We start from the raw sequence: 27,095 nt of genomic DNA, 5'->3' as shown, positions 1-27,095 counted from the left end.
GAATAGAAGATTGCAGTAGTAGGAAAATCTACTCCCCCGTGTCGAGACAACTAAACCCGATGCTGGTGTAGTCTTTCATGACTCGGCCCAAGCAGACACATCTTATGAGCCTGTACTGCCTGTATATCCAGAATCTAACATGCCATTGTTTTCTAGGCTAGCTCTTGGGTTATTTATAGCGGTTGAAACCTATTGAACCCGTTCAAACCATTTCTGAATGTCACTGGCGAAGAACTGACCTAACTCAAGTTCGTCTCTAAACCCAAGATCAGAAGTATCCCATGAGGGCATAGTAGAGATCAGGTCTGTATCAAGATCAAAACAGTCAATGTTTTCAGCAGAGTGTGGCTCCAAATATTGACTCTGAGGCCTGAGGCTGTGGGAAGGCTTCGGTTCTGTTTCATAGAGATTGAGATCGTTGGCCATATAACGAAAAGGACGAGACGTACCCCAAGTGTTGACTATTCTAACAAGCTGTTGTAAGAATCTTACACAACGCAAGACGATCGGGTTATGGTTGCTGAGCTGTAACAGCGACTCGTATCCCTGGTTCAAAGACCTCTTAGCCCGGTCATGTCGATTCTCGACGTCTGACTCGTCTACAAGGTCCTGGTTAACCAGCAAACCTCCGAACACTGCCAGAGCCGCACTGAATGCTATAATCTGTCAAGTGATCCCATCGACTATTGTGGAAGAAACAAAGGCAACTAACTGTAGTAAAGAGTAAACCACCAAGCGCCAATAAGATGGCGCCCATGATCTGGTCTCATCAATGCGGTGTGTATGATATCTAGGATATTTTTTGCGACCTGGATAAAAGCTCTGTCAAAGCTAGCTTGCATGCTGTTTACAGACCCTGAGTTGCGGTTTGGTATCTTTGATCCTTTATGAAAGGCACTCAGCGATCGAATGAATGTTGGACGGTGAAGGAGAAGCTGGGTATTGAGATATCTCAGTGTCAAGATGACCCGAAAGCGTTCGACCGTAGTATCTTGTGCCTCTGTATCCGTACGATGTGCCAGCTCGTCGGCACTACAGGGGCGTAGTTGCTGGGGTAACTTATCCTGCCAGTCTGACAGCTCCTGCTCAAACTGGATGATAGCCGTCATAGTAATAGTGTCTGATGCTTGTTCGTCACACCCAAGATTGTTTCCATAAAGAGCTGTTATAACCTTCCCTATAATCCTATAGAGCAATCTGCAATGGTCAGTACTTGAAAACATCCATGGCCATGATAGATATTACATTGAAGCATTGTAAAACTCAGTGCTGAGGTATTGAACTTGTTCAGAGACCGAAGTGTACAGAAGGAGATGGTGGGGTAGGTCTAGACGGATATAGTCTTCTGGGATGGCACATGGACGTCCAAAAGTCAAGCTTAGGCTCCTAACGAGATTCATTAGCTTCGGCTCGACAGCATGTCTACCTTGCCAATCCCAGGCTATGAACCAATCGGACTGGTAAGTACTTTGGCAATTATACAAACCTATCAAGTAAGATACACCCAAACCATGTCCGCTTCCTGATCTCCTGCTGAACTGGGTTAAATTTTGATACGATGTCCCGCGAATGAAGCCCAATGGACATGGCAGCTTTGACAGCGAGACCGTGTATAGTCCAAGTTTGGACAGATCTATGCGTTCCCTGCAGATACTGACTCGTCAAAAGAAGATATTGGACTGGCTCTAATTAGCCATGCGGTGCTCAAGATATCTCAACAATCCAAGACAAGAACCCACCTATCTCAAGCGTGGTACCTCTAAGCATTTGCGCCTGGCACAACTCTTGAGCTCGGCGATAAAAGACATCAGATTGCTCGAAATGAGATTCGCTTCCGGTATCCTCCCAACACGATGTGCAAGTAGCCATGGCCAAAATCATGTTGAGTAAGCCTAACCAGGTCCGACTAACATTACTTCGGAAGCTACTTGCTCGAAACTGATGGTATGTATCGAGAAACTCTTGCTCATGGATGTACGGGAACAGAATCCCCGTGTTTGTAAAATATGCATTGATGAGCCTCTGCATTTCGTGGTCAGGGGGCAGACGGTTGGCATCTGCCTTGGAAATGTCGTCTGAGCCTCCCAGCGGAGCTGTGTTCTGCTTGTTCTAGCTGCTCACAAGACCACCCTCATAGGTACTGTGCTCTGATACTGAGGTAACGGGTGATTGGTCATTGATCAACTGCTTTCTTTTGTCTACTGCTCGTAAAATATGCCGCATAAAAGCAATGTTTGATGATGGGCCTATGGAAGCACAATAAAGAATTAGATACCGCTGTGCCGTGTCAACATGCAATCGGATTTTCGATGTACTTACCGAAAAAGCCACAATCTTGCTCATCAACGAATGACACTGCCATGCCATCCGTCATGCTTTGACCGGTGGAGCTTTCTTTGATGCCCTCAATATTTATAACAACATCGTCATCAATAGTTATACCATCATCCGATACTCCATTTTCTGGTTGAAGTGAGTCAGCAGCTAGAGGTTTGTCGTACAAGGCCAAGGGCTTTGGTTGTGCCTTTTCTAGGTGATTGAGTCTGTTATTGTGGGTTTCTAAACTGGCCTCCAGCATTTTCACCTTATGCTCTAATGTAGCGAATAAACTAAGAAAAGACGGCGATCAGTAGGTAGGCTAATATCCCAAGTTTCCTGCGGTTTAGGGTAGGTAAACTGGGAGTCTGGAAGTATCTTACTCCTTGGGTATTAGAAGGTTGGCAGACGTCTCCTGCTGCTCGTACGTACATTCAAATCCAAGTTTGTCGCATGCGTCGCATTTTGGGCGCCCTCCATTGCACTGTGGTTTTCCTGTTACTCACAACTGCAACCAAGTCAACCGAGTCGGAGCGTGTACGTACCCTTGATTTGCGGATTCTGCATGCCGAACACGCCAACGCGATTCGACGCCTCTTAGGTACAGGCTGATTGACATTGTCCTTGCTAGATCTGGGTGGGGACTCTTGACCAGATTCCATGGCAAATGTGTTGTGTTGTGTTGAGTATGGGTTGACAATTAGTCGGGGCAACGTTGGAAGAGCCGGTTCTTGTACGCATTCAAGTCCTCTTGGACGTTCCCCACCTTCACTGCCGAGACCAGGGTTACTCATCCACTGTTCCGCAAAAGGCCTGGTCAAGCGTGTCACCAATGGTTCAGCCCACCAACCAGATGCACAGCGTATTCTTTTAACTTTGCCAGGGTCATTCTAGTTGGCCAGCCCGGGGAACCATCGGGAAAGAAACCATGGGAAAGCGGCAGCCACTGGATGAAGCCATACAGCATGTTTAATAAATCCTTAGTCAAGCCGCCCGCTGAGCGTGTGAGCTTCGTAGAAGTTACGCACACAAACGATACGGAATCACAATGAAGGTGGCCTGGCAGCGATTGGTTCGTTTCGTCTCTACCGATGGACGCAATTTACGGGGTGAGCCCATCCTCCCTGCCCCAGATTTCGACCTTGGTGATACGACGGAAAAGGATGGCCTCAAAGCTCGAGTGATTGAAGGTGACGACATCTACGATATAACAGGAGCTACACGCGTCACCGACGAGGTTGTGACCGTCAAGACTCTTCTTGGACCCTTGGAATTTACCGACGTACCCATCATAAGATGCGTCGGGCTTAATTATGCAACCCATAGTAGGTCTTACTTTGATCTGTTCCCTGAAACAACAATAGCCGTTCAAGATGCACTGACCAGAAATTGCTCAATTAGTCCTCGAGGCTCAGCGCAAGATTCCGCCATTTCCATCCATCTTCTTCAAGCCATCGACAACGATAGCCGACCACGGTACCAACGTAGTTATACCGAAACTCGCCCAAGACGACCAAGCAGACTACGAGGGTGAATTGGTATGTTGAACTGCGACAAACTAGAAATTATGTTTTTGCCATCTCACTAATACGCTTAGGTTGTGATCATTGGAAAGGATGCCAAGAACGTCAAAGAGAGCGAAGCTCTCAACTACGTTGCAGCTTACACAGCAGGAAATGATATTTCGTCTCGCAAATGGCAGAGAGACCCAAATCTTGCCGGTGGCGTCCCACAATGGGGTTTCTCCAAAGGATTTGATACATTCGCTCCACTGGGTCCAGCACTTGTGTCGAGCAATTTAATTCCCTCTCCAGAGAAGCTCAATCTGAAGACAGTCATCGACAAAGAACTCCGACAGGACGCAGGGCTTGATGATTTGGTATTTTCCGTTCCCTATCTGATTGCACATCTATCCTCCGGTACTACCCTCCAGAAAGGAAGTGTGATCATGACGGGAACTCCAGGAGGTGAGTCTCCCTGTAATTACTGTTAAATTGTGAGGCATCTGACGTGAAAACTATAGGAGTCGGTGCTGGATTGAAGCCTCCTAAGTATCTCATTCCAGGAACAGATATGAAAGTCAAGATTACTGAGATTGGAACTTTGAAGAATGGTGTAGAGTTTGAGTAGATAGGGAAAGGAGCCTTTAGACTGGTTTATGAGAAGCGGGCTTATTATTGTCAAAGAATATAAAGCGCTCCTGTCATAACATATCTACTAGATTTCCCATTGTTACTAAATCTACGCGAACGAATGCTGAAAATAGACATGATGTTTGAAATTGCTATGTTGCTGATAAGGCTTGCTTCCTACAGCTAGAAGGTCCAATTTGAGGCGTTGAACGAATTAGACTGCACATGGTATCCAAAAGTCGTTCATTTGAGTCATGTCAATACTTGGTATACCAACGCATTCATTATTGTTAGGTTTTGGTTGGTCTTTTTCTCGACGCGATAATGGTTACTAATATAGAATTGGAGTATGATGTAACAAATACAATAAAGTAAAGTGCGGCTGTTTAGTCCGTTACAAGTAAGCCTTTTCGGTCCTCAAACGTTCCCCGATAGCCTTCTCTGCATCATACCCATATGCCCAAAGCTGAGTGATCGGGTCACTCCACTGGTTTGTACTCTCGACGAAAGGCTTTCCCTCTACTTCAGCCCTCATTCCCTGGTCCCTAGCCTGTTGGAGTGGGCCATCTGGGAAGTGCCATAATCTACCATTGACCAGGCTGGCAGCTTGCATGCCATAGCTTCGCCCCATTCTCTCATCTTGGAACACACGCAATGCATCTGGGATCTCTTCGATATGCTTGACCTTTGAAATTGCAGCAGCTAGAGCCGCACCATCTTCAACAGCCATTGCAGCTCCCTGGGACATGTAAGGAACCATTGCATGAGCAGCATCACCAAGAATTAAGAGCTTTTGACTCTTCGATACCCAGGTCTGTAGTCGAGGACCGCTCATCAGAGGCCATTTGATAGTGTGCTCAATCATGTTGATCACTTTACTAATCTGTAACAACTATTAGTTAGCGTTAATGAACTGGAGAAGAGATAACTGACTTGGGATCCCAGTTGTGGAATGAGTCTCGCATGTCTTGCAGGGCGTTTTCGGCGTTCCATGTACTTGGTGACGAATGGTCAACGTGGGAGAGAACCATGTTAAATGAGTTACCACCGGCAATACTGTAAGTCATGACGTGACGGTCTTCTCCAATCCTGAGAGTGATGACGTAAATTAGTCACATCGTCAGGGCAAAGGTGCACTCATTGATCACATACCAGATATTGATACCTGGTCTCCTCAGTAGCCACGATGTATCCTTGTCAGCCTTCATGACCTCAGTGTCGACAGTAGCACGATAGGCAGCGAAGCCAGTCTTTTGGGGTGGTAGGTCCTGACCACCAAGTACAACTGCACGCGCACAGGACTTAACACCATCCGCCGCGACGATGAGATCAGCGGTGTATTCGCGTCCATCAAACGTTGTGGCTGATGGCACTGCCTCGTTGTATTCGGTGACTTTACTCCCAGTAACAACGGTGATTCCAAGATCAATGGCCATGCGGTGAAGAGCACGGTGTAAGTCAGCGCGATGAATGACGAAGTAAGATGATCCATATGTCTTTTCAAAATCGGCACCCAGTTTCGTGTATCCAATAGCTTCGCCATTCTCCCATCTCCGAAAGGTCATACTCTCCGGCTTGATGGCGTATTCGTCGAGGTAAGGACCAATGCCCCATCTCAGAAGCAGTCGGGCTGAGTTTGGAGGGATCTGTATGCCGGCACCAACCTGAACAGAGGCCCGTTAGTTTATTGCTCTTAGAAGCAAACGCCAAGAATGAAACACACCTCTCCCAGCACTGATGCTTGCTCTAAAACAACGACCTCGTTGCCTTGACGGGCGAGGGCGACCGCTGTGGCTAAGCCTCCAAGACCTGCACCAACTACCAAGATGCGGAGTTTAGTTTGAGCCTTCTGGCTTCGTTGTTCCTCATCTACATGTTGATCTGATTGATGCAGCTTCTCGAGAAGAGCTATGGAACGTGACGGATAGCCGGCAGTCTATGAACAACATCAGTTGCGGACTGGCAAAGTGTATTTTGATGAGCGAAGTACCGGCTGAGTTTTGTTGACTCCACTTATCAATCTCATTGTGTGTGACTGTGTTGCGTACCTCAATACGGTTCAATTGCCAATTGCATTTTATCGGTCAGTTTCACATTTGCCGCCATATGATCTTTATTAAGCAAGTACTTGATGGCATCGGGAATGCTTCCCGACACTGCCCCGGGCCATCCAGTCCACACCCGAAGCACAATGAAGTTTTGTTTTAAATAACAAAACTCTTAGCGCTTTTTCGATCGACTCTGGTAGAGATGGAAAACCTAAGCCGAAGTAGAGCAACAACAACCCAAACTTATCCGAGATCGCTTTTGACTATATACAAAATGTTTTCTGCCAGTACTATCTCAAGCGAAAGTTCCTCAGTCGAATATGATGATTCTGTAGCTAAAGCGATTCAGAACTCTGACGAGCTTGTTGCAGCCCTTCGGGCTACCCATACAACTCCTCTTTGGGCCCAGATGCAGAGACTGAACCCACCTGCACCCAATCCACAGACTATCCCTCATGTTTGGTCTTATGATAACATCAGGCCTTTCCTCGTTAAAGCAGGACAGCTGATCACAGAGAAACAAGCCGAGCGTCGTGTTCTTATGCTGGGTAATCCCGCTAGAGGTACCGTGCTTCCTCTCTCTGTTTCGTGACTGGCGTTGCTAACATGTAGTCTCAGAGGCGCCTTATACCACGGACACCCTGTACGCTGGTCTTCAGCTAGTGCAGTCCAAAGAAACGGCACCCGCTCACAGACACACAGCTTTCGCCTGTAGGTTTATTATTGAAGGAACTGGTGGCTTTACTGCAGTCCACGGAAAGAGAGTTCCGATGCGGCCTCGCGACGTCATTGTCACTCCTACATGGAACTGGCATGACCACGGCAAGAAAGGTTCTGATGAGGAAGGCGGAGATGATCAACCCGTCATCTGGCTAGATGGGCTTGACCTTCCCAGCTTCATCCACTTTCCTGTACACTTTGTGGAGCACTATGCTTCTCCACGATACCCAGCCGAGGGCTTTGAAGAATCAGAAATCGTCTACCCATGGGACAGAATGCAGTCTGCATTGGATGCCAGTTCCGATGATTGGGTTTCCAGACCATACCTCAAGAAAGATGGAGCTGAGAGTAGGTTTATTCCATGCCGGAAAGAATTTAGCTTACTGATAGTACTCCTCTAGTTGGTAGAATTATCGGAGCCTCTGCTGAGAGGTTGTTGCCTGGCGCAAGCTCCCCCGAGATCCAAGAGACTAGCTCTGCAGTCTATCACGTTATCGAGGGTTCTGGCTCTACCAAGGTTGGAGACTCTATCCTGAAGTGGAAGCAGGGTGATACGTTTTGCATTCCGACTTGGCACAAGTATCAACACTATGCAGGAACAGAGAGTAAGGTATATCTGTACAGATTTGACGATAAGCCTATGCTTAGGGCTTTGGGCTTTTACAGGGTGGACGGAGTTAACGTTGAGACTTATGTATCGGAGTGAGGACGACGTCAAACCGCGTACGTCGATGAGTTACATGCTGCCGAGACTGGGCTTAACTGCTTACTACCAATAAAACAAACATATGACAGATTGTTCTAGTAGTGTCTCGTAGAATAACGGCCGAGCGTTCTGAGCTCCGCTTAACCAGACCGTTTGCATTTATTCTTCGTATTCAGATAATGTTCAAAAACAGAACCTTGTGTCAAGGGCGGAAGTTTTCGAATCGACTGCGATTTTTATGATATCTGGTTAAACTGAAGGTTACTTTGCTTCCAACTGACATCTTTCCAATCTCCTGACGTGATTTGTACTATCAACCAAGTCTTCTGCATAAGAGCCTGTCGTCACTTAAAGCCAACGCGCTGCCGAATGGACGCCTGGGTCACTTCCTCGCCCCGCCTTTTTCTGACTCGGGTGCTAGAATCGATGGTACAGGGAAGCTGGCGGAAATCCCGACGCTTCCCCTAAAGCCGTATCATTCTAATTTGATGTCAACTCGACAGAACTTCAAACTCGTATTGCAACAGCACTTTTTTTTAAATAAACTAGCTTGACGAATTGACACTCGATTTGATCGAACAAGTCAATCGCTCTAAAATTTTGCTTTGTTCCCACAAGTTCACTCCCCAGAAGAACTACGATGACGAACGTGCCATCCGACCCCAATGGACAGAATGGGCAGATACATACGCATGTCCCGCTATTCATTGACGGTACTCCGGTCCTAAGGACATACGACACCCAGAAGCATCAGCCTATCGAAAACGGTTACTTTCAAGGAGCAGGTATTCCTGACTGCGAAGAGGCTGTGGCGAGCTGTAGCAGAAGCTTCCTCGAATGGTCAGAAACGCCAGTAACTTACAGGCGCGATCTGCTCCTCCGGCTGGCAGAGGTAAATGTTAAAAGATTACTTCGAGGTAGTTTTCAGCTAACTTAGAAACCACAGAAGCTGCGTGATCGTCAAGACGAAGTCAGGGGCATCATTAAGGCAGAAATTCACTGCGCAGATGAATGGGCCTCGATTAACATCGCAGACAGTATCAGACATATTGAAGAGTGTGCCTATCTAGTGACTTCAAGGGCCTTGAGTGGCACAATCCCCTCCACCAAGGCGAAAGGATCTTACGGTTTAGTCTTCACTCGCCCTCTCGGCGTCGTCTTGGGTATTGCTCCATGGAATGCTCCTCTGTTCCTCGGGTTTCGAGCAGTAATCGCACCATTGGCTATGGGAAACACGGTTATTCTCAAAGTAAGCCCTCCATTCCCTGCCTCAATTGCCATTTTAGTTCTCAAGCTAAACAAATGTGATGAAAGGGTTCTGAGTTGAGTCCTCGCACTCACTACTTTATCGCCGAGTTGTTTGGACAGGCTGGCTTCCCTCGGGGAGTTGTTAACTTGGTCCTCCACCGACCAGAAGATGCCCCTAATATTGTCGGATGCCTTATCCAAGATCCTGCTGTTCGAAAAGTTAACTTTACAGGCTCAACTCAAGTTGGGCGTGCTATTGCTCAACAAGCTGACCAGGCTCTGAAGCCAGTGCTGCTAGAGCTAGGTGGGAAAAACTGTTCCATTGTTCTCAAGGACGGTGACGTGGCCCAAGCTGCTGAGTCTGCGATCATTGGCGCAACTTTGAATGTAAGCATGCTTTGCCTTATTTCCTGGAGATCTTATTTTTCGCTTCTGTCTACTCCGTGCACAGTATGCCGTCACGAGCTGGAGATATCGGAGTTCTGGTCAATGTTATGAAGAACTGCCTGGCGTTTGCTGTTTCATATGCTTCAGTTCCCTGGATGCAGTCTATGGGTGTGTTTAAACAGTTTGCTATTATGTCTGGCCTTCTTTGGCTGGATTATTTGCTTGTGATCCCTATTTGGATATGGAGCAAAACTATTGTGCGAAGAAGCGCTGCCTACATCCATTAAGAATCGTAGAGTTAGCTTATAGGTACTTTTGTGTTAGAGGTGGTCTTTATAGTGGTATGATATTTATTGAGAACCTACAGAATAAGGCGAGAGATTTGGGCGAGATTATAGACTTTAGGAGACGTGATGAACTTGGGCAATGATAACCGTCACTGGTATACCACCTGAGTAAGCAATAAGGAATGAGACAATCAGGTCATCTATGAGCATTATATAGCTTTTATATGAAGAGAAAGTAATATAAAGTGAGCTCAAACGAAACATACTGAGAATAATTAAGGTGAAGCATACTTTGTATATTTTACGATTAAATAAGTGCAGAATATCTGTTGTTGCGAATGAAGCTGAATGAGATGAGATGAGATGAGATGAGAGTGAGTGAGATTTCACTCATCGCCACTCATAAAAGGACAAGTCAGCAAGAGCATGGGCCAAGCATGAGTTAGCTTGGGTTGGGTCATCAAAACAATAACAGACTAATAAATAAACAGACAGTCATCTATCCATTCAATATTGTTTCCGCATTAAGGAAAGACAGGAAATAAGTAATATATTTCTTAATACACTATAGATCACGCAGTAAAGTCATACTTTATAGCATGCATTACAGCGCTGTGCAGTGTCGCGACAGGGCCTGTTTTAGTGGCTGGGTTGTCCCCGCAACTGAAAAGGTTACTGGAAAGCGCGACGCGTGCCGGGAGAGAAATGATCCGTCAATGCATCTCGATTTTTCATTTTCATGCAACGGGCCACGAAACAAACAGAACAAACAAAGACGACAGACAACAACAACCAGCCTTACCGACCGACATCTATCCAAAACAACACTCAGTATCATCATATCATTTGCTTAGAACATCTACCCCAAACTTTATGCCTCTCCGATAACGTTTCGTTTCATCCTCATTCACTCCGCCTCGCCTCATCTTAACCGTCTCCACCCAACATGGATAACTATCAGAGAATAGAAAAAGTCGGAGAGGGTTTGTCTCAACTCATCTCATTCACCATCACCCACTAACTCAATTGCCAGGTACTTATGGTGTTGTCTATAAAGCCCGTGACTTGGGTCACAGCGGTCGCATCGTCGCCCTCAAAAAGATCCGTCTCGAGACCGAAGACGAGGGTGTCCCTAGCACCGCCATCCGCGAAATTTCCGTCCTGAGGGAGCTTAACCATGCAAATGTCGTCAGTCTCCTTAACATCGTCCATGCAGACGGACACAAGCTTTACCTCGTTATGGAATTTCTCGACCTGGATCTCAAAAAGTACATGGACTCCCTGCCTGTCACCGACGGAGGTCGCGGGAAGCCCCTGCCCACTGGAACCGCCACCACCATTCGCAACCTAGGAATGAGCGATAAGGTTGTCGAAAAATTCATGCTTGATCTGTGCCAGGGTATTAAGTATTGCCACTCGCGTCGGATATTGCATCGCGACTTGAAGCCCCAGAACTTGCTTATTGACAAGGATGGAAACCTCAAGTTGGCTGATTTTGGTCTGGCCAGAGCTTTCGGTGTTCCCTTGAGAAGCTATACTCACGAGGTTGTCACTCTGTGGTACCGAGCTCCCGAGGTTTTGCTTGGTGGACGACAGTATTCCACCGGTGTTGATATGTGGTCTGTTGGTACCATTTTCGCTGAAATGTGCTCCCGAAAACCTCTGTTCCCTGGCGATTCTGAGATTGACGAGATTTTCAAAATCTTCCGGTAAGCTCATGTTCCTATGATCCACCACCGCGGATACTAATTTCACTAGAACCCTCGGAACACCCGACGAAGACGCATGGCCCGGTGTCACTGCCTATCCCGACTTCAAGCCCTCTTTCCCCAAGTGGCAGCGTGACTTTTCCACCCCTCTGTGCCCCAACTTGAACGAGCAAGGCCTTGAGCTGCTCGACTACTTGCTCATCTGCGACCCCGTTACTCGTATTTCAGCCAAGGCAGCTTTGAACCACCCCTACTTTGACGAGATCCTGTGAGTGTTTTTCCATTGAGCTCGAAAGAGTTCGCTAACATGTGCGCGATCTAGTGGACGTAACCAAGAAGAATAAACCCAACTCATGCGGATGGTAATGGACCTAAACGGTACTGCAAAACAGAACCCAAGGGATTATATAAAGTTATAACACGATGGAATGAGTACGACGGATGCGGTTAGTTTTTGTAAAGCATATGAAGGAGTCAATTCATTGTTTTAGCTGCGATTGTATGTGCATATATTGAATGAGCGTGCAATGAGAAAATGACAGGACGCAATAACCTTTATGAAGTGTTTTAATCCACAGACCGAACTTAGTATGCGAACCTTCGAATCTTTTGGACCTTTGCCTTGGTGGTGGCACCAATGGCAGCACCAGAAGCAGGAACCAAGAAATCACTAGGCTTCACACGTCCATCAGACCCACGAGCTCCCTTCAGCGTAGACGCATCCGTGCTCTTGAAAGCAGCGTCGTTCCAGGTGTCACTCGAATCCCACGAGTTTCCTGATGCAGAGACCTTGCTGTTGAGGTCAACCTGTTTGCCCGTGTTGTTAACGGCGATATTCTTGGTCGCCTTGGACGAAGAGCTGCGGAGATGGAAGCCGGTGTTTCCGTTCTTCCATGCAGTGTTGCGCTCAAAGGTCAAAGAACCCGGGTTGCCGTTGTCGATGAATCCCTTCTGGGCATTCTGGAAGGCAATGCAGTTCTTGACGATGTGGTTGGCAGGAGGGTTGTTTGTGATGCCCAGCTTGAATCCATTTCCATCACCTTCAAAGCTGCTAAAGCCCCAGCGATTGAAGCCGTTACCCCAAGCGTACACCTCGTCCAGAGTAATAGGAGATCCGAACATGTACAGATCTAAACCGTCGTCGACGTTGTCCCAGAGACGCGCATTTCGGAGAACGTTACCTTCGCCTTTGCCCTCCTTGCAGGCGAAGCCATCTGCGCTCTCACCGTTCTTTCGCGGATCGCGGTTACGGTAAGAGTCCAGGTTGACAACTACGTTGTTGGACGATGCACCTTCCAGCTGGAAGCCAGTCTCGTAATTGTCATGGGTAGAGAGACCTTCGTAGTAGTTGTTTGAAGCATCGCGAGCATATATGCCGTAGGGGCCGTTGATAATTCTGCCATATGTAAGTGAATGATTCTTCAGAGTTCTCCAGTAGAGAGACATACTCTAGGTTGTAGAAAGACCACCATTCGGCGTTCTGAATGTGGAACACGCCTCGTTCAGCATTGGGGAGCGACTCATCGAGGGCCTTTGGTGTGCTGTGATCTGTTAGACATGAGTCTCTTTGCGTCGAGGTAACTTACCCAGGCATGTTCTCTCCATCAACGATGACTTTTTCATTCTGGTAAGGCTTCACGACGATGGGGCTACCCTTGGCACCGCTCGTCTTGACCTGAATGTTCTTAGATGGCGCATAGGTACCTTGACGAAGGTAAATGATGTCACCAGCTTTGGCAGCATCAATAGCAGACTGGATAGATCCGTATGGCGACGCAAGGGTGCCAGAGCCGCTTCCTGTTGGAGACACAAAGATATCTTTGGCATTGGCGCCAGCCAGGAAAGCCAGAAGGATAGCCGGAGTGAGTTTGATTAGCACCATATTTACAGAATAGCTATTGCTTGGATGAGCTATCAATCACACGGGAGCTGTGACATCTCTTATAATGAATTCACGAGGTATGTATCTAATTTACAAAATCGGACGAGGAGGTTACATTCCGTATAAATACGATGTTTCCACCAATCAGGCCAGAATGATCCATCCTTTTCAGGTGGTGGTGTCTCCGGGGATCATGTAGCGTCCGAAATATCTGTGGGGGCATAATTAATGATTGGGGGATCCTGTTTCATGAAGGGATACTTTAAATTTCAGGCTTGCTTAATTCAACCTTTCGGGCGACAATACGCCGAAGCGGTGAGGCTGTTAGCTCAGGAGTAGCCTAGGAGCCTGACTGACTATTCTCGTATTCCCCAGAACTTTTCCAGATCTATAAAATCATCGGCAAACAATTTGATACTACAGCAGGTCTCGCTGTAGGACGGCTTTGCCTTCAACATCCTTCCTCTTGAAGCTTTCCTAGGAGATTCTGGGGCTTCTCCTGCTCTGCCATAACATCTATAGCCCCTTCACTCCAAGTAGCCTCAAAATTACCAGCTCCATAAATCTTCTCGAGCACCTCTTGAACCTTAGCTGGATCTGTGATATGGCGGAGAGGTATGTGATGTTGGTGCGTTACGGGTTCAGACATTTTGACAACTGGATCGTCGTAAATATTCCACGTAGCTTCGAGAACTGTAATCTTTCCAGGTAAGGAATCTGGTAGCTTAGTGCAAGATATATAGGTAACATGTTCAAGACTTGACAGAAGTGATGTCTTTAATAGGAATAGCTAAGCACATTATCACTGTTGCTTGGTATACTGAGTTTACGTGATGGTCGAAGCTTTACGCTCGCGACGAGATGCTTTAAATGGAGATGAGACATAATCATTCAGTGGTAGCGATCTTATTTCTCTCTCATACCTTTACCGTTTTTTGTGGCTCATCATGACGAATCGTCGATTGAGCGTATGTATGAATGAGTACAGCGGCTCAGTCCCGAACATATAGAAAGCTCAGAATCTTTAAGTTGATTGTAAATTGCCGTGTCAGAGTGGCTTCATCCTAATTGAGGAAGGCTTATAATAAATTGCCGTCAGTGAACGGAGGTTAATGCCACTCAGCACTTGTAGCAGCCTTATGTAAGAGCCATCAGCTGAACAATTTCTCCTCATTCTCATAAGCACGGCCACGTCACGGTGATCTGACAAGTGGACCTACCTTGAGCATCACTGAATCAGCATAAGAGCTGAAAATACTGGAATTTTCTTTCTCTTAACTTCAAACCAAGATAACAGAGCAGAAGTAAGACTTGTGCTTCACGCAGAAATCACCATGGGTGAGTTAGCGTTTACCCCTCATCTGATCTACTAGCTAACGCGGACAGGGGAGGCAGCCAATAACCAAGTTCTGAACTACGAGGACGGTGAGATTGAAGCCGAGGCGGCCTTCACTGCTGAGATCCTGATAACCGAACGTGTCGGGCTTCATGACGTTTGGCACAGCCAGTATGCCGGCTCTCAGGTCATGGGCAAGCGTCCAGGCATGTATATCAAATATTTGCCCACAAAATACCATCCGATCAATGGCAACATGCTCACCGGAGGAGCATACCTCTTTGACACCTTGGATAACGCAAAGAGGTTTGAAGATTGGACCACCAACGAGTTTAAAGTTGGTGAGCCGCAGACCCCGTATTGGAAACAGCCCCTGTTCAAATCAGTCGAAGCCTGGACTTGGAAAGTCATTGGTGCTCACAACTTCACTCCTGTTGATGAACATCACATCGGCCGCTGGCAGCGCTGGACGTACCACCATGTAGGCGTGGGAAATATTATGACGCAGCTGTATCCTGTTCTGAGAGATGCAGCTGAGAAGAGAGGAGCTGGGTCATTCTGGCTACTGCATCGACCGGAAGATAAGATGATTGGCGTTCAAATGTCATTTCCTGGGCCAGAAGGGTCTGACGATGATGATCTTCTCAAGGCAATTGCGGTTGTGGCTTCGAAGAAGTCATTGGCGGATGTCTTCCCGGATGCACTGGAAGCAGAAGTTCTGATGGATAGGACTAGTGCTTATCATGCTATTTGGCAGCCGATGGAGGAAGATGTGAATGGCGTCAAGGTGGCATGCCCGAACTTCCCACATCTTGCAGGTGGGAAGGCGTGAGTAACCACAAGTCACAGTTCACAAAGAGTGCGGGCGGTATTCATGACAACGTATTGTTTTTTACTTAGGATCACACTGAAATGATTCGCTTTTTGTCTTATTTTCTACTCTAATCCAACAATGCCTTCTTAACTACCTCAACCTCCTCTGAAGTTCCACACACCAGACCAGCCCTGTCATCACAACCCTTCAGAGTGATATCGAATATTCTTGATCCAGTCGCAGGGTCGATAGCTTGACCTCCAGCACACTCAATAACGAGCGCCACAGGTAACAACTCGTAGTACTTCCGCAGCTTGGCCTTGCTCACGGACGTCACGGGTGAGACGTACACGCCGTGACCTTTGACAAGGGCGTGGTAGACGTCAGGTATAAGACCACCAGAGTATCGTAGTGTATACTTGTCGTTGATGAACTTGGTGACCAGGCTCATGTACTTGTCGTTCTCTGCGGCAGCTCGCAGATTGGCGGGGGCAAAGTAACGTGTTTTAAATGGAGGTTCGGCAAAGCGAAGCTCAGGACGGGCCACGGTGAACTTATGGGAGTTGTTGAGGCTGACTTCGAAGCACACAGGTTCTGATCCAGGGACTCGTAAGGCGACGATTGCCAGGGTTCGTGGGCCAAAGACTCCCAGAATAGATGCGATTTGCTTCTCTGTTGGTTGCTCAATAGCAGTGACTCCGTCCCAGATTCCAATGATGCTACCAACAGACCAGTTCGGGCCAATAATCGAGCTACCATCCAGAGGGTCGAACCCTATAGTGTATTGTTCGCCGTCGCTGATGGGCTGCACCGTTTCTCCTTCACGAGCCGGTTTCTCAACAGGATCCTCCTCACTGCTGGCAGTTTTAATAGCAGGGGACTTAGCACACCTATCCCGAATAATGTTCTCCGCCAAAACATCAACGTTCAACTGCTCATCCCCAAAGGCATTTTCGGTGCCCACAATGGAGACATCATATGATCTTCTGAGTTCGTCGCCAATGGTGGAAACAGCGTCAAGTAGCTGTGGAATGACCGACTCGCGCAGTGAAGATCTGTCGTCTTGTGGGAGCACAGTCTTGAGGAATTGAGTGAGCTCGAGCTCTGGAGCTTTTGTCGCTGAAGCCATTCTTGTCGTGTGATATTTTTGATGTTGAAACTACCAGGTTGGAAGATGAAAGTCGTCGTTTTGTTATCCACCAACAAAGTTGTTGCGTCACACAAATTGACGCAATCGGGTTTGGTGACAAGACCTACTTTACCGAATATGGTTTAGATTCTGACTGTCAACGGCCCGATAAGAGACGATAAGGCGTGATAACGATGAAGTCTCCTCATTGACATCATATCATGATCTTAGCTTTTCTTCTTTCACGTCAAAATCCAGGCCATTTAGATACGATATTCTTTCCAGTCATATCGGGCGACTCTCCACGTATCGCTGATATGTCGTATCACTTTGCCATCTAGTGGGACGTATGAGAATGCCACAATCACGATATCCAACTCTCACTGAGGGGTTTGCTGTCTCAGAAGCGCTTGTTTAGGTTGTACAATGGTGCTGCTGACACCGGATGGCCGCATGCGTCAAGAAGCACAACATATTGGGCGCATGAGTTTTCATGAAAGGTGAGTAAATCTACGTTTTTATTTTGTTACAGAGCTCCGATACGAAAGCGATCAGGAACTGGTATCTATAGGGACCAACACAAAGATGCCCGCCGCATTCGTGCAGATGAAATAAATCACCAGACAAGCCTCAAAGTTTTGAATGGCTATCATGAGTCAGATTCGATGTATTAATTTCACCACATGATTAGTGTATGTTCTTACGAAGACGAAACGCTTTCATGAGCAACAACAGGACCCTTGAGAAGCAATGGCTCTCCCTGGTAAAAGTTCTTGATGTCCCCAAAGATCTCCTTGGCAACCTCGTTCGCAGCAGCCTTGTCAAAGACCTCGACACTCTCCCATTCAAGTGTAGCTTGAACTTGGTAAGGAGCACCCTCCACGAAGTTCAGGATCTTGTAGTTCTTGAGGCCCAAAGGACCCCACTTGCTGTAGAGTATTTTAGCCATTGTGCTAGGTTGGACATTTGGTAGATTGGTTGCGACTTACGATGCGACAAGAGGCATGTGTGTCTTCAGGTAGTAGTCCATGTCAAACGAAGGACCAGAAGGGTAGACAACCAGGACTTGAGCCATTTTGACGATGAGATATGAGATAGAAATGAGATTTGAGTGTGTACTGTAATGCTGAGCAACACCATCGGTAGCTAAGAGGGGTAACCAGCTTTATATACCGAGCGGGGGTGAGAGTGCATCCCCACCTTGGTATCAATGATGCGAGCGGATCAACGGAACTAATTGACGTGTTGCGATTGAGCAGGGTCTTCAGTGATTACTCAGCTTGCATATTCACATTCTTGGTGTTGAAATCCAGAGGACAATGAGAAGGAGGTTGAAACAGATGGGCGATCTATATTGCTAATGCGGCCATATGTTGATATAACTGGCTTCGACATGCCTATCGGTCAAGGCGATTGGCTGTTGTGCTACTGTGTACAAGACTGGCAGCTTGGTTGGCAGTGTATCATCCCAAAAAGCCAACTCATCTCACCGATAAGCGGTAAAACAGTCACGACAGCCACGTTCAATCGAGGATGCCATTTCTGATTCAGAGACAACTTGGAGATGTGCCACTTGATAATGTAACTGAATCACACAAGCGCGCCATCGTACCAACTCAGGGAGTTAATCACAGGTAGTTTAGTGTCAATGGCAAACCGACCTCAGATGAGAATCATTAACCAAAGAAACATGAGGTGAAATAAGTAATAATCAGGATATATGCAAGTGCCAAACAGCTCACATAGACCCTGAATATATGAAGGCTGTACAATTATCTTGGATTGGGAAGTTGTCAGGCCAAACTCACAAGACAAAGATCGACGATGAGATACAGATGAGACTCTTGATATCAATTATCAATACAAACACACACTGCGAGTCTTAATTCTAAATATTTGTCAATTAAAGCCTTCTTGTAAGTTAAAAGGGCTGTATGACCTGTTGTTGTCGCTTCATTTGAGTTGGGCCGTGGTGATTATTTAGAGCCAATTGGAGGAGGAGAGCTAACTGCGGGCCGCCTTGCGCTTGATGTATGAAGTGTAATATCTAAAGGCGTTTGTACAATTCAAGCTTTGAGACAACGGATTACTATCGGCTTGTGGTTATTCGGTGACTTCGGCGTTGCGCAAATGCGGAGAGAGTTTGTTGAGATTCAGTGCTCTAGACCCATGACGGAATGATGATGTCAGCCAGAAACAACTAAACAATCAACAACGTCACCATAAAGTTCCTTTGTCAACACAACATCAACACTTATTCCAAGCTTCTACTTTCAACCATAAACAAAAACTACATATACAAAACCACTGTAGGTACAAGAACAGATCATCCTGCACACCAACTTCCCGCTAACTCGGTACAGACACAATCACCGACACATCACTCCCCGATTCAGACAAGATGGTGCACAACATCCGAACGTAAGTTTCCTCGTGATGACCCAGGTCACCATCCCGATTTTAACGCGAAGATAGTAAGGACGAGTTCCAAGACACACTCAAGAACTACTCGGTCGTCGTTGTCGATTTCTACTCTACTCATGCCGCTGAGTCAAAGAACATTGCTCCCACATTTGCCCAGTAAGTTCTCTTGTCACTTCCTTCAGCGTTTATCTTTGTTACTAATTATTACCAGTGCAAACGAGTTGGACAAGTTCAAAGACTTTCGATTCCTCAAGGTCGACATTGATGATCTCAAGGGTCTAGCGGAGGAGCTTGGAGTCTCAAAGCCTGCCACTTTCCAAATGTACAAGAATGGCGAGAAGATCAATGACCTACAAAGCGATCAGAAGGAGGACCTCATCCAATTCCTGGAAACTGGTCTGTAGAGAAAGGAGTCTTCAACCAATGAGTCACGTCATCAATTAATACACAAGAACGCTTCAACTGTAGTTGCTTTGAAACAATTTACGTTATATACGAAAAGAACTTCTCAAAAAAGTAAAACTCGGGCGATCTCTCGTTCAGACTGTCGGCAAAACCGTTTCCCTGTCGGAAAGCTACGATCTATTGTTGAGAAAGTCTTGTATCAAACATGGTCTTATCAGTGCCATAGGAACTTTTCCCTTCGAGAAAATCGTGGCGTCGTCTGAGTAATATGGTCTTAAGAGCCTGTGTGTCGTTTTAAAAGCGGCAAGCATCAGTGTTGATTAAAACCCACCTATTATCGGTACGCAGTACGCAACTTGGAAGATGGCTCTGCCAGTAATAGCCTTCGGTTATTCATCATCGACGGGGTCCAGTAGCTCAGTATCATCGAGGACCGCTGGTTCATCGTCAATGGCATCGTAAACGGACCCATCATCAGACTCTGCTTGACTTAAGCGCAGCTTCTTGGATATCTCAGGGAGGCCTGGGGAAGGAGGGACGACTGCCTTTCTCTTGGCAGTTGCTTTGTCGGAAGTAGTATTGGCAAGACGAGTGCTTCGGCGTGCGATGTTTGATGGTAACACATCGGCTGGGGCTTGCGCATATTCATTGGCTTGAAGACGGAGAGCTACTGGGCGTCTCTATTATCACTGCCCTCGTCTTCATGATCGAAAGCAAAATAGACCTTGTTCCTGGGTCTCATTGAGTATCTCCTATTTCAAAGATCACGTTCCCGATCAATGCAGGGCGTGTTATTGGCAGCATCAGACGACAGGAAGCTTGAAGCCTTGCCCTTGGTAGAGCTTTGGTTGGTTGTCAGCAAGGAAACCATTTTATTCGAAGCCTGAAATAATGAGCAACTGGCAGTTATAAATGGTACTGTCTGTTGCTTGCTGGTGTCTGTTAGGCTCCTTGGGTAAAGAAAGAATTGGGCGGAGTGAAGAGAGGGACCTGGGGCTTCATGGAAACCCTCGATTCGAGACTTGTCAACGACAAAGCGATGTTTTGGCGAAACAATCTTGGTACTCAAGACATTTTGGATCTCATCAGGTAAGCTAGCCCATGGTCTACCATATCTGTTAGTGAGAATTTCGCCGAATTGGAAGGGAATAACTCACAATCTTTTTAAGTGCTTCTCCACATGATCAAACAGCTCTATCTGCACATCCAGACAGTCTTCAGCTGCGTTCTCAATGAATTGGCGTTGATCGTTTTGTGTTTGACTGGAAGGATCGTTGAGACAGATGCTGGCTGGACTGGCAAGTTTCGACATGCTTGAGGCAGCCTCCTAAGCTGATCGGCGGATCTCGAAGGTGCAGATCAAGGTGGTAATATTAAAGGTGATATGAGACATATCGATAATTGGTGAAAGACGAGCCAAAAAAGAACTACCGTCCAGGGACAACAGTAAGGAACCGCGCCGCGAGGGTCGGCTGGTCGATCGAAACACGCACAAACGGCGAGAGCAGAAACGAGCAGGGAGACCACGGGAGAGAAACGACAACAGCATCAACAAAAGACATAAAATTGAAGCATAGAGGACAAGAAAAGAATTCGAATTGGGTTGGATTAGCATCTACTATGTCGGAAGGGGGCCCTCAACTCATGAGGCAGGCGCCAGACGAGGAAGGCACAACCACCCACTTGTTCTGGTATCTCTGCTAATGCGGCGGAGCATGCAAGTGGGATGATGGTCTTGATATGGGCTCGCTGACTGCCACGGAGGTCTCAGCGCTCTTCTACAGCTTCGAACTGGTCGACTAAGACACAAACAAAACCAGGAACACTACATGAGCGTGTAACGCGACATAGAGCTCGTTGCGGATCGGATGCGATAGCTGGAACGTCATGCGGTTCTCAACAAGATGATGAGTGTGTACCGCATCTAGATAGTGGGTAGCAGAAGAATTAACCTCTCAAGCTTTAGGCTACAAAAACAAATAGCCTAACAAGTATAGTCTAAATAGCATAAAGTGGCTTACTAATTTAGTCTCTAATGCTTCTGGCAGCTAACTTTTCTGGTACCCTGATGCGCATCAACTCATGAGATCCGGCCCATAGCGCCTGTGGAGCCAAGCCACCTGAGAAACCAGCTTATTATTGACTGGCCAGGGCTAGAATATTTGGCGGCAATAGATATAAACTCTTGCTGATTTGGCAGGCTCTTAATAAAGTAGAAAAAAAATAAGGCGCTCAGGGGACTGAGCTTGGGGATGAGGCTGAATCTCAAACAACCATTGACACTGAATCCGTGCACCTTCCCATGAGATCATCTGGCACAAGCTTACTAAATGAAACAACAAACAATACAGACGCGACAAAGCTCTGACATCTCCCGCACAAGCACCGTCTGCGCCACCGTCGCACGAGACCTCGCCTTGTTTTATGCGCTGTAGACGAGACGTGAAACGTGAGGCTCGACAGTGTGTGAAGAGGTCAAAGCGCGCGATGGAACGTTCAATCATGATACGGGTTGTGAAAGGTAACTAGTACTATTGAATCAATCATTTTTAATATCTATCATTACGATATAAAATCTATGTCATGTCATATGGGGCTTAGTGTGAAGCCATGAGAATGTGTATGGTGTCGTGATATACAGAGCGGGTAAATGTGCCCCCGAGAAAAATAAAAGAAATGCCAACACGCAGATTACGCGTAATAATGAATGATGCCTCTTCGCCAGAACCTTGCTGACTGTATGGCCTGCTTATACAAAATCGCTACTCCAAACGCCTCGTTTTGACACCGGTGGATACCATGCGATGAATAAATCTAGTAGAACTGATTGATGTTAGTAATTTGAAGGTGAACACTTATGCAGAGCGACTTACCAAGTTCAATGCCCAGAGGAGGACAAGAAGACCAAGCATACGGAGCTTGAGGTTGTTGGCCCACGATGACTTGGAAGGCATGTGTCGCGTGAAGGGCGAAAGGATGTTACCGCCCATTAAAGGCTCAGCATCACCCTTGGCCTCAATGTCGTACTCATCTTGCTCCTCAGAAGCCCAGTCGATAGTCAGCAGCTTGACCATGCCACCAGTGGCATCGGCGACACGGGAGCTGATCCACAAGAAGACGGGGATGATGATAACGAGGGACCTCCAGCGGTCGCAGAGAAGGCTACCGTCGCCCTTGAAGATGTCGAGAAGCAAAAGACCCTTGGTGTCGGCGGCGAGAAGGATGTGGAATTGAAGGGTGAAGGTCTCCAGAGAGCAGCGACCAATCCAGGCGAAGGATCGAGAGTACCAGGTACGAGCGGCGGGGAACATGTTACGGGCGGCGATGAAGCCCATGATGGGAATGAAGGAGAAGATGGGATGCAGGGCAGTGTAGTCCTGCTTCTTCTCGGCCTTGCTAACGGCGACCCACCAGTACAGAGGGATGGAGAGGATACCGGCGATACCAGCCAGGCCGTAGGACTGAGTGAGGATCTTGTTGTAAAGCTTGGTTCGAACCGAAGCGACACCCATGATGATACCAACATAGACGATAAGACCATCGAGGCCAAGACGGAACTGCCACTCGTGAAGATCCCACTCAATTCGGAAAACGATGTTCAAAGCGTCAAAGACCCATTGGAGGACAGGCGTCCACAGCATAGCACCAGGGCAGATGGCAGCCGAAATGGCGATCTTACCCATGAGGGCCCAGGTGTTATCGTTGTACTTGGGGCAGATGGCGAAGAGGGCGTAGATGATGAGGAACCAGAAGCTGACGAGGGGGGCGAAGTAGTAGAACATGTAGTCAGTGTTCATGAAGAAAGGCAGGGCGCAGCTCAGCAGGTTAAGACGCAGAAGAACAGCAACGACACGCTTGAAGGAGAAGTCCTTCTTGGAGCTAAAGAAAACACCATGGCCGAAACCAGTTTGGAAGAGATAAGCAGCGACCAAGAGACGGATACCAACGTAGATGTTCAGGTCTCTGGAGGCACCGGTCCAGTGATAGACGAGGATGAGAGCCTGCATCCAACCCTTCCACTCATCAGTCTGGTCGCGCGACAAAGGCTTCGCATCGTCAAGGGTGGCGGGGGCAGCGGCAGCGGCAGCCTGGGCACCAGGTCGGGGAGGTGGGGGCTTGGACTTTGTCATGAGAGCCAAGCCGACAATGAAGCAAAGAGCAGACATGAGGTTGAAGTCGAACATGCTGTACTCCTTGGAGCCCTTAGCGAAAGACTGTGTTCGGTCGGCCCAATAGCAGGCGAGAAGGCCGGTGACAAAGGTAGCGATGTCGAGGTTGAAGAAAGCCCACTTGGGAGCCTCGCCAGATCGGAGGGCGAGGATCTCGGTGACAGCAGCACCACCGACGTACAACATGCCGAGGGTGACGAGAATGATCTGGACAAATGACTTCTGGCCGTAGTTAGTGCAGCAAGTGCGGTCGTAGGGGTAAGATTTCTGCATGTCGAGCTTGGCGTTGCATCGAAGGTTGAGTAGGATCTGGGCCTTCATCTCAGCAACCTGGTCGGTGACATGGAAGCCGTTCTCGTGGTCGCCGATGGCATCCTTCTGTTCATACGAAAGAGCGGGGTAAGACCACAGCATAGGGATACCAGACTCTTGCTCCTGGCTCTGGAGGAACTCATCAATGGCCTCGACCTCGCCAGGCTGCGAAGCGACACCAGTCTTGCGGTATTCGGGGAGCTCATCGTAGAAGGGAGGGGCGATTGGAGCCAAGAACATCTCGTTGCCAATTCCATCGCGGGGATCAATGGGTCGGTTGCCGAAAGGTGCAAAGTCCTTGTGAGAGACGAGCTCAGAGATGTTGGCAAAGGCAGACTGGAACTTGGAAAGAGACTCGTCCTTCTCGAAGCGGGCGGCGAACCAAACTCCCATACCAACAAAGGCGACAGCGGGGCCCTTCTGCTCTTCGACGGGGACGCGGTCAAGCTTCTCTTGGTGGTAGAGGGAAAGTTCGTCTCGGACAATATCGCTGTCGTTGCCAAAAGGATCCCAGATATTCTTCAGTCGGATGCCTGCAAATTCTTCGTCGTGACTTTCGTGCTTCTTGCTCTTGGCTCGGACAGCGTCGGCCTTTTCTGCGTCGAGCTGCAATCGAGTTAGCCAACATGGTCTTGCTATACTATACTTTATGCTATCGAGCGACACATTTCGATGTCAAATTGGTGTAATAAAATTGCCATAGACTTACCAGACGGGCCATGCCGTAAAAGACCTGTCGAGTTGTAGAGTCACCAGCAAACAGCATGTGTCGCCCCTCCATGCACTGCTCGATCTCCTCCTTCTTGTACTTGTGAAGCATGCATCCCGATGGCTGCCAGTTGTTAAAAGGCGCCCTGCTTCCATTCTCTGCAGGTGTATCAAGCCAGTTGCCGTCATTAAGCAATGCCTTGCAACGGTAGGGATCGTCGCTGAGCTGTAGCTGATTGATGGCGATGCCCAAGATGACGACCAGCGTCAAACCGAGGGCCAGCACCCGGTTAAGCGCAACACCTGATGGCATTATTGCGCCCATTGTGACAGCGATTGTGTGTTGGTCCTACGACACCTATTTCGAGGTGTGGAATTATTCTGGTGTAAACGATTGCGATGTGGCGCTATAACGCAAAGTCGAGCGAGTGACTGAGTAAGAAAGAGAAAATCTTGGTTACGATGAATGCAAAACCATCGAAGAGAGACTCAATGCAAGGGACGAATGAGTCTTGTTCCAAGATAAAGCGAGGGACAGTAAAATTCCTGAAATGGAAGAAACTGAGACAATAAACAAAGATCGATCGAGACAAGCGTAAGGAGGGACTTGTTCGAAAGGCTGTCGTGGCGGGCCGGGTTTTGCAAAAACAAAAGACGAGGCAAGGCAAAAGTCAAAAGGCAAAAGAGACGATCAAAAGAAAATGTTACCTCTAATAGTATATGAGGTAACCGAACGCGTAAGACTACCTGGTTGCGAAACGGCTCAATTGCCAATGTGCTATTGCAGGACAGGTACCGCAAACGTCCTATAGAACGCAGCAACCCCCTGATCAGCGTACATGAGCGTAGCGCAACTGGCATGACCCTAGCATTTCAAGGGTCCACAGAAAACGAGCCAGGGACATTGCTCCATCAAGCATTTCCAGCCATGAAAGAGGCCATGTCAGGGTGTCACTCAACTCCACCGCTGTGGACGGATCAGCGTCAAAAGCGCCAAAACGTCTTAAGGAAGACAAGAAGAGGAAAGAAAAAAGGCAAAGGATGAGCGAAATAGCGTGACAAAGGATCTGGAGTCTGACTCGGTTGGAGACAGGCTTGCAGTTGATGATCCAAACCCACTGCTTTGTTTCCTTTGATCTCTTCGTCCTCAACTTTTTCATGACAATTAAGGTTGCGGGGAGGGTTCAATCAAAGTCAAAATGCCAAGTGTTTTTAAGCATCAGACCACGATGTGACTGTTGGGAAAAGCACCAATCTGGTGACTCCCTCTAGAGCGCCTTGCCTCCCCCTTACCGTGCCAAAAAATGCTAATCTAGGACCTGGACGAGTTAATCTCTTGGCTTACCTGCTAAGGACCGGGGTGCTCCTCCACTAAAATTCTAGCGCCCCTTGTGCCTTGTCGGTTGATGCTCCCTTTTGGTTCAAACACGCTCTTTTTGTGTGCACAGGAATGATGACCTGCATGCAGCCGGACACAAGAATAGATACTGGTGAAGGCTGTGCATTACCCCGTGAAAATTCTCTATTTTACTTCTTGTCTCTCAAACTTGGTCTTCCCAATTTTTGGTTCGGGCCTCCAAAACAGGCGAACAAAAGCTTGAAAGGTTTAAGGTTACAGAGGTCTCTAGCCCCAAACAAGGCAAGCTGCCGTAGTAATGCCTGTCCATTATAGCGAACCAGTGTCTCGATCAATTTGTTGCGTCATTTCCAACCGCTGTCCTTTTCATTTATCCGTGGGGCGGTTCCAGGCTCTTCTCTTCTGCTGACCCCTGACAACGCCCCCTGCAAGGGGTGCTTGAGTAGAATGTGACAGGCCTATTTTGAACTTTTATCATGTTGTTTATCGAAAGACAGCATGGGATGTTGTGGGATGGCGTTAATTAGTAGATTCTTTACTCACCGTTTAAATACTTGGCATAATGTCGGCCTGGTGTTTCCTTTTATCTACGAAGCGAGGAAACAAATGCTTTCCAAGCGGACCGAACATCACCAGCTGATAATAAATCTCATTCCATTCTGAAACTGTCTTGTCTCTGCTTGCTCCACTTGTCTCTACTGGGTGGCTGTCGAGTGGCTATTATTCCGTCGACGATCATGCTGAAATCCGGTTTTTCTTCTATCTCAGACCACTAAAAAAGAGCATTGGACAAGATGATCCGCGAAAATGAATGGGGAATTAATTTCTTTGCAACGCGAGCGCGCGATCTAATGGTACCTTGGGGAAAAGAAAATCCACGAAGCTTGTCGGGGTTCCGATTGACGGACTCGGCGTCCGATGAAAGCATTTAGTTACCCTAGTCCAACTTTGGTTCATTTAGAAAGCGAACCACAAACCGTTTTATTTGCTTGGCGATTTTACCGCG

The 27,095-nt window shown here is 47.5% G+C and overlaps 14 protein-coding genes across 14 annotated transcripts; 6 read left to right on the top strand and 8 right to left on the bottom strand.

Annotated features, from left to right (window-relative positions):
• Positions 1–189: 189 nt before the first annotated feature.
• EDB82DRAFT_524167 (fungal-specific transcription factor domain-containing protein) lies at positions 190–2,578 on the bottom strand (the record flags this gene model as incomplete). The annotated part of the gene is made up of 7 exons (XM_065609124.1): positions 190–656; positions 713–1,197; positions 1,246–1,386; positions 1,487–1,679; positions 1,740–2,061; positions 2,122–2,246; positions 2,320–2,578. 7 exons carry the CDS (start codon positions 2,576–2,578, stop codon positions 190–192), a joined length of 1,992 nt encoding a protein of 663 aa, XP_065464760.1.
• A 44-nt stretch (positions 2,579–2,622) lies between these two features.
• On the bottom strand, positions 2,623–3,047 carry EDB82DRAFT_167038 (uncharacterized protein). Its single transcript, XM_065607101.1, has 2 exons — positions 2,862–3,047; positions 2,623–2,800 (listed from the first exon to the last, which is right to left on the bottom strand). The coding sequence occupies exons 1-2, from the start codon at positions 2,976–2,978 to the stop codon at positions 2,696–2,698; spliced, it is 222 nt and encodes a 73-aa protein (XP_065464759.1). The 5' UTR covers positions 2,979–3,047; the 3' UTR covers positions 2,623–2,695.
• A 182-nt stretch (positions 3,048–3,229) lies between these two features.
• On the top strand, positions 3,230–4,561 carry EDB82DRAFT_566599 (uncharacterized protein). The gene is made up of 4 exons (XM_065609831.1): positions 3,230–3,641; positions 3,718–3,854; positions 3,914–4,283; positions 4,340–4,561. Exons 1-4 carry the CDS (start codon positions 3,365–3,367, stop codon positions 4,444–4,446), a joined length of 891 nt encoding a protein of 296 aa, XP_065464758.1. The 5' UTR covers positions 3,230–3,364; the 3' UTR covers positions 4,447–4,561.
• Positions 4,562–4,842: 281 nt separating this feature from the next.
• Positions 4,843–6,474, bottom strand: EDB82DRAFT_555199 (uncharacterized protein; the record flags this gene model as incomplete). The annotated part of the gene is made up of 5 exons (XM_065609649.1): positions 4,843–5,331; positions 5,378–5,537; positions 5,601–6,112; positions 6,172–6,342; positions 6,439–6,474. The coding sequence occupies 5 exons, from the start codon at positions 6,472–6,474 to the stop codon at positions 4,843–4,845; spliced, it is 1,368 nt and encodes a 455-aa protein (XP_065464757.1).
• Positions 6,475–6,770: 296 nt separating this feature from the next.
• Positions 6,771–7,922, top strand: EDB82DRAFT_429097 (RmlC-like cupin domain-containing protein; the record flags this gene model as incomplete). Its single annotated transcript, XM_025734540.1, has 3 exons — positions 6,771–7,059; positions 7,115–7,564; positions 7,618–7,922. 3 exons carry the CDS (start codon positions 6,771–6,773, stop codon positions 7,920–7,922), a joined length of 1,044 nt encoding a protein of 347 aa, XP_025585336.1.
• Positions 7,923–8,592: 670 nt separating this feature from the next.
• On the top strand, positions 8,593–9,575 carry EDB82DRAFT_418758 (Aldehyde/histidinol dehydrogenase; the record flags this gene model as incomplete). Its single annotated transcript, XM_025734539.2, has 3 exons — positions 8,593–8,814; positions 8,869–9,171; positions 9,237–9,575. Coding segments are annotated over 3 exons (864 nt in total), but the record flags the coding sequence as incomplete, so codon positions are not given.
• A 1,215-nt stretch (positions 9,576–10,790) lies between these two features.
• On the top strand, positions 10,791–11,837 carry EDB82DRAFT_555196 (kinase-like domain-containing protein; the record flags this gene model as incomplete). Its single annotated transcript, XM_025734538.2, has 3 exons — positions 10,791–10,827; positions 10,878–11,553; positions 11,603–11,837. The coding sequence occupies 3 exons, from the start codon at positions 10,791–10,793 to the stop codon at positions 11,823–11,825; spliced, it is 936 nt and encodes a 311-aa protein (XP_025585334.2). The 3' UTR covers positions 11,826–11,837.
• Positions 11,838–12,094: 257 nt separating this feature from the next.
• EDB82DRAFT_460784 (pectin lyase fold/virulence factor) lies at positions 12,095–13,502 on the bottom strand. The gene is made up of 3 exons (XM_025734537.2): positions 13,140–13,502; positions 13,002–13,094; positions 12,095–12,949 (listed from the first exon to the last, which is right to left on the bottom strand). Exons 1-3 carry the CDS (start codon positions 13,433–13,435, stop codon positions 12,139–12,141), a joined length of 1,200 nt encoding a protein of 399 aa, XP_025585333.1. The 5' UTR covers positions 13,436–13,502; the 3' UTR covers positions 12,095–12,138.
• A 1,085-nt stretch (positions 13,503–14,587) lies between these two features.
• EDB82DRAFT_498396 (uncharacterized protein) lies at positions 14,588–15,677 on the top strand. The gene is made up of 2 exons (XM_065608575.1): positions 14,588–14,773; positions 14,831–15,677. Exons 1-2 carry the CDS (start codon positions 14,770–14,772, stop codon positions 15,601–15,603), a joined length of 777 nt encoding a protein of 258 aa, XP_065464756.1. The 5' UTR covers positions 14,588–14,769; the 3' UTR covers positions 15,604–15,677.
• Positions 15,678–16,866, bottom strand: EDB82DRAFT_498394 (uncharacterized protein). Its single transcript, XM_025734534.2, has one exon. The coding sequence runs from the start codon at positions 16,712–16,714 to the stop codon at positions 15,713–15,715; it is 1,002 nt and encodes a 333-aa protein (XP_025585330.1). The 5' UTR covers positions 16,715–16,866; the 3' UTR covers positions 15,678–15,712.
• Positions 16,867–17,414: 548 nt separating this feature from the next.
• On the bottom strand, positions 17,415–17,789 carry EDB82DRAFT_474855 (uncharacterized protein; the record flags this gene model as incomplete). The annotated part of the gene is made up of 2 exons (XM_025734533.1): positions 17,415–17,643; positions 17,704–17,789. The coding sequence occupies 2 exons, from the start codon at positions 17,787–17,789 to the stop codon at positions 17,415–17,417; spliced, it is 315 nt and encodes a 104-aa protein (XP_025585329.1).
• Positions 17,790–18,956: 1,167 nt separating this feature from the next.
• On the top strand, positions 18,957–19,921 carry EDB82DRAFT_166817 (thioredoxin-like protein). Its single transcript, XM_025734531.2, has 4 exons — positions 18,957–19,027; positions 19,078–19,135; positions 19,190–19,294; positions 19,350–19,921. The coding sequence occupies exons 2-4, from the start codon at positions 19,116–19,118 to the stop codon at positions 19,540–19,542; spliced, it is 318 nt and encodes a 105-aa protein (XP_025585328.1). The 5' UTR covers positions 18,957–19,027; positions 19,078–19,115; the 3' UTR covers positions 19,543–19,921.
• Positions 19,922–19,932: 11 nt separating this feature from the next.
• Positions 19,933–20,855, bottom strand: EDB82DRAFT_524156 (uncharacterized protein; the record flags this gene model as incomplete). The annotated part of the gene is made up of 3 exons (XM_065609123.1): positions 19,933–20,210; positions 20,312–20,649; positions 20,701–20,855. The coding sequence occupies 3 exons, from the start codon at positions 20,853–20,855 to the stop codon at positions 19,933–19,935; spliced, it is 771 nt and encodes a 256-aa protein (XP_065464755.1).
• A 1,209-nt stretch (positions 20,856–22,064) lies between these two features.
• On the bottom strand, positions 22,065–25,412 carry EDB82DRAFT_498385 (10 TM acyl transferase domain found in Cas1p-domain-containing protein). Its single transcript, XM_025734529.2, has 3 exons — positions 24,734–25,412; positions 22,417–24,630; positions 22,065–22,366 (listed from the first exon to the last, which is right to left on the bottom strand). Exons 1-3 carry the CDS (start codon positions 25,055–25,057, stop codon positions 22,358–22,360), a joined length of 2,547 nt encoding a protein of 848 aa, XP_025585326.1. The 5' UTR covers positions 25,058–25,412; the 3' UTR covers positions 22,065–22,357.
• Between the last annotated feature and the right edge of the window lie 1,683 nt (positions 25,413–27,095).

Source organism: Fusarium venenatum, assembly GCF_020744135.1.
Source record: "Fusarium venenatum strain MPI-CAGE-CH-0201 chromosome Unknown EDB82scaffold_2, whole genome shotgun sequence".
NCBI lineage: Eukaryota > Fungi > Ascomycota > Sordariomycetes > Hypocreales > Nectriaceae > Fusarium > Fusarium venenatum.
Note: the sequence above shows the minus strand (reverse complement) of the source record. Positions and strands in the feature narration are given on the sequence as shown.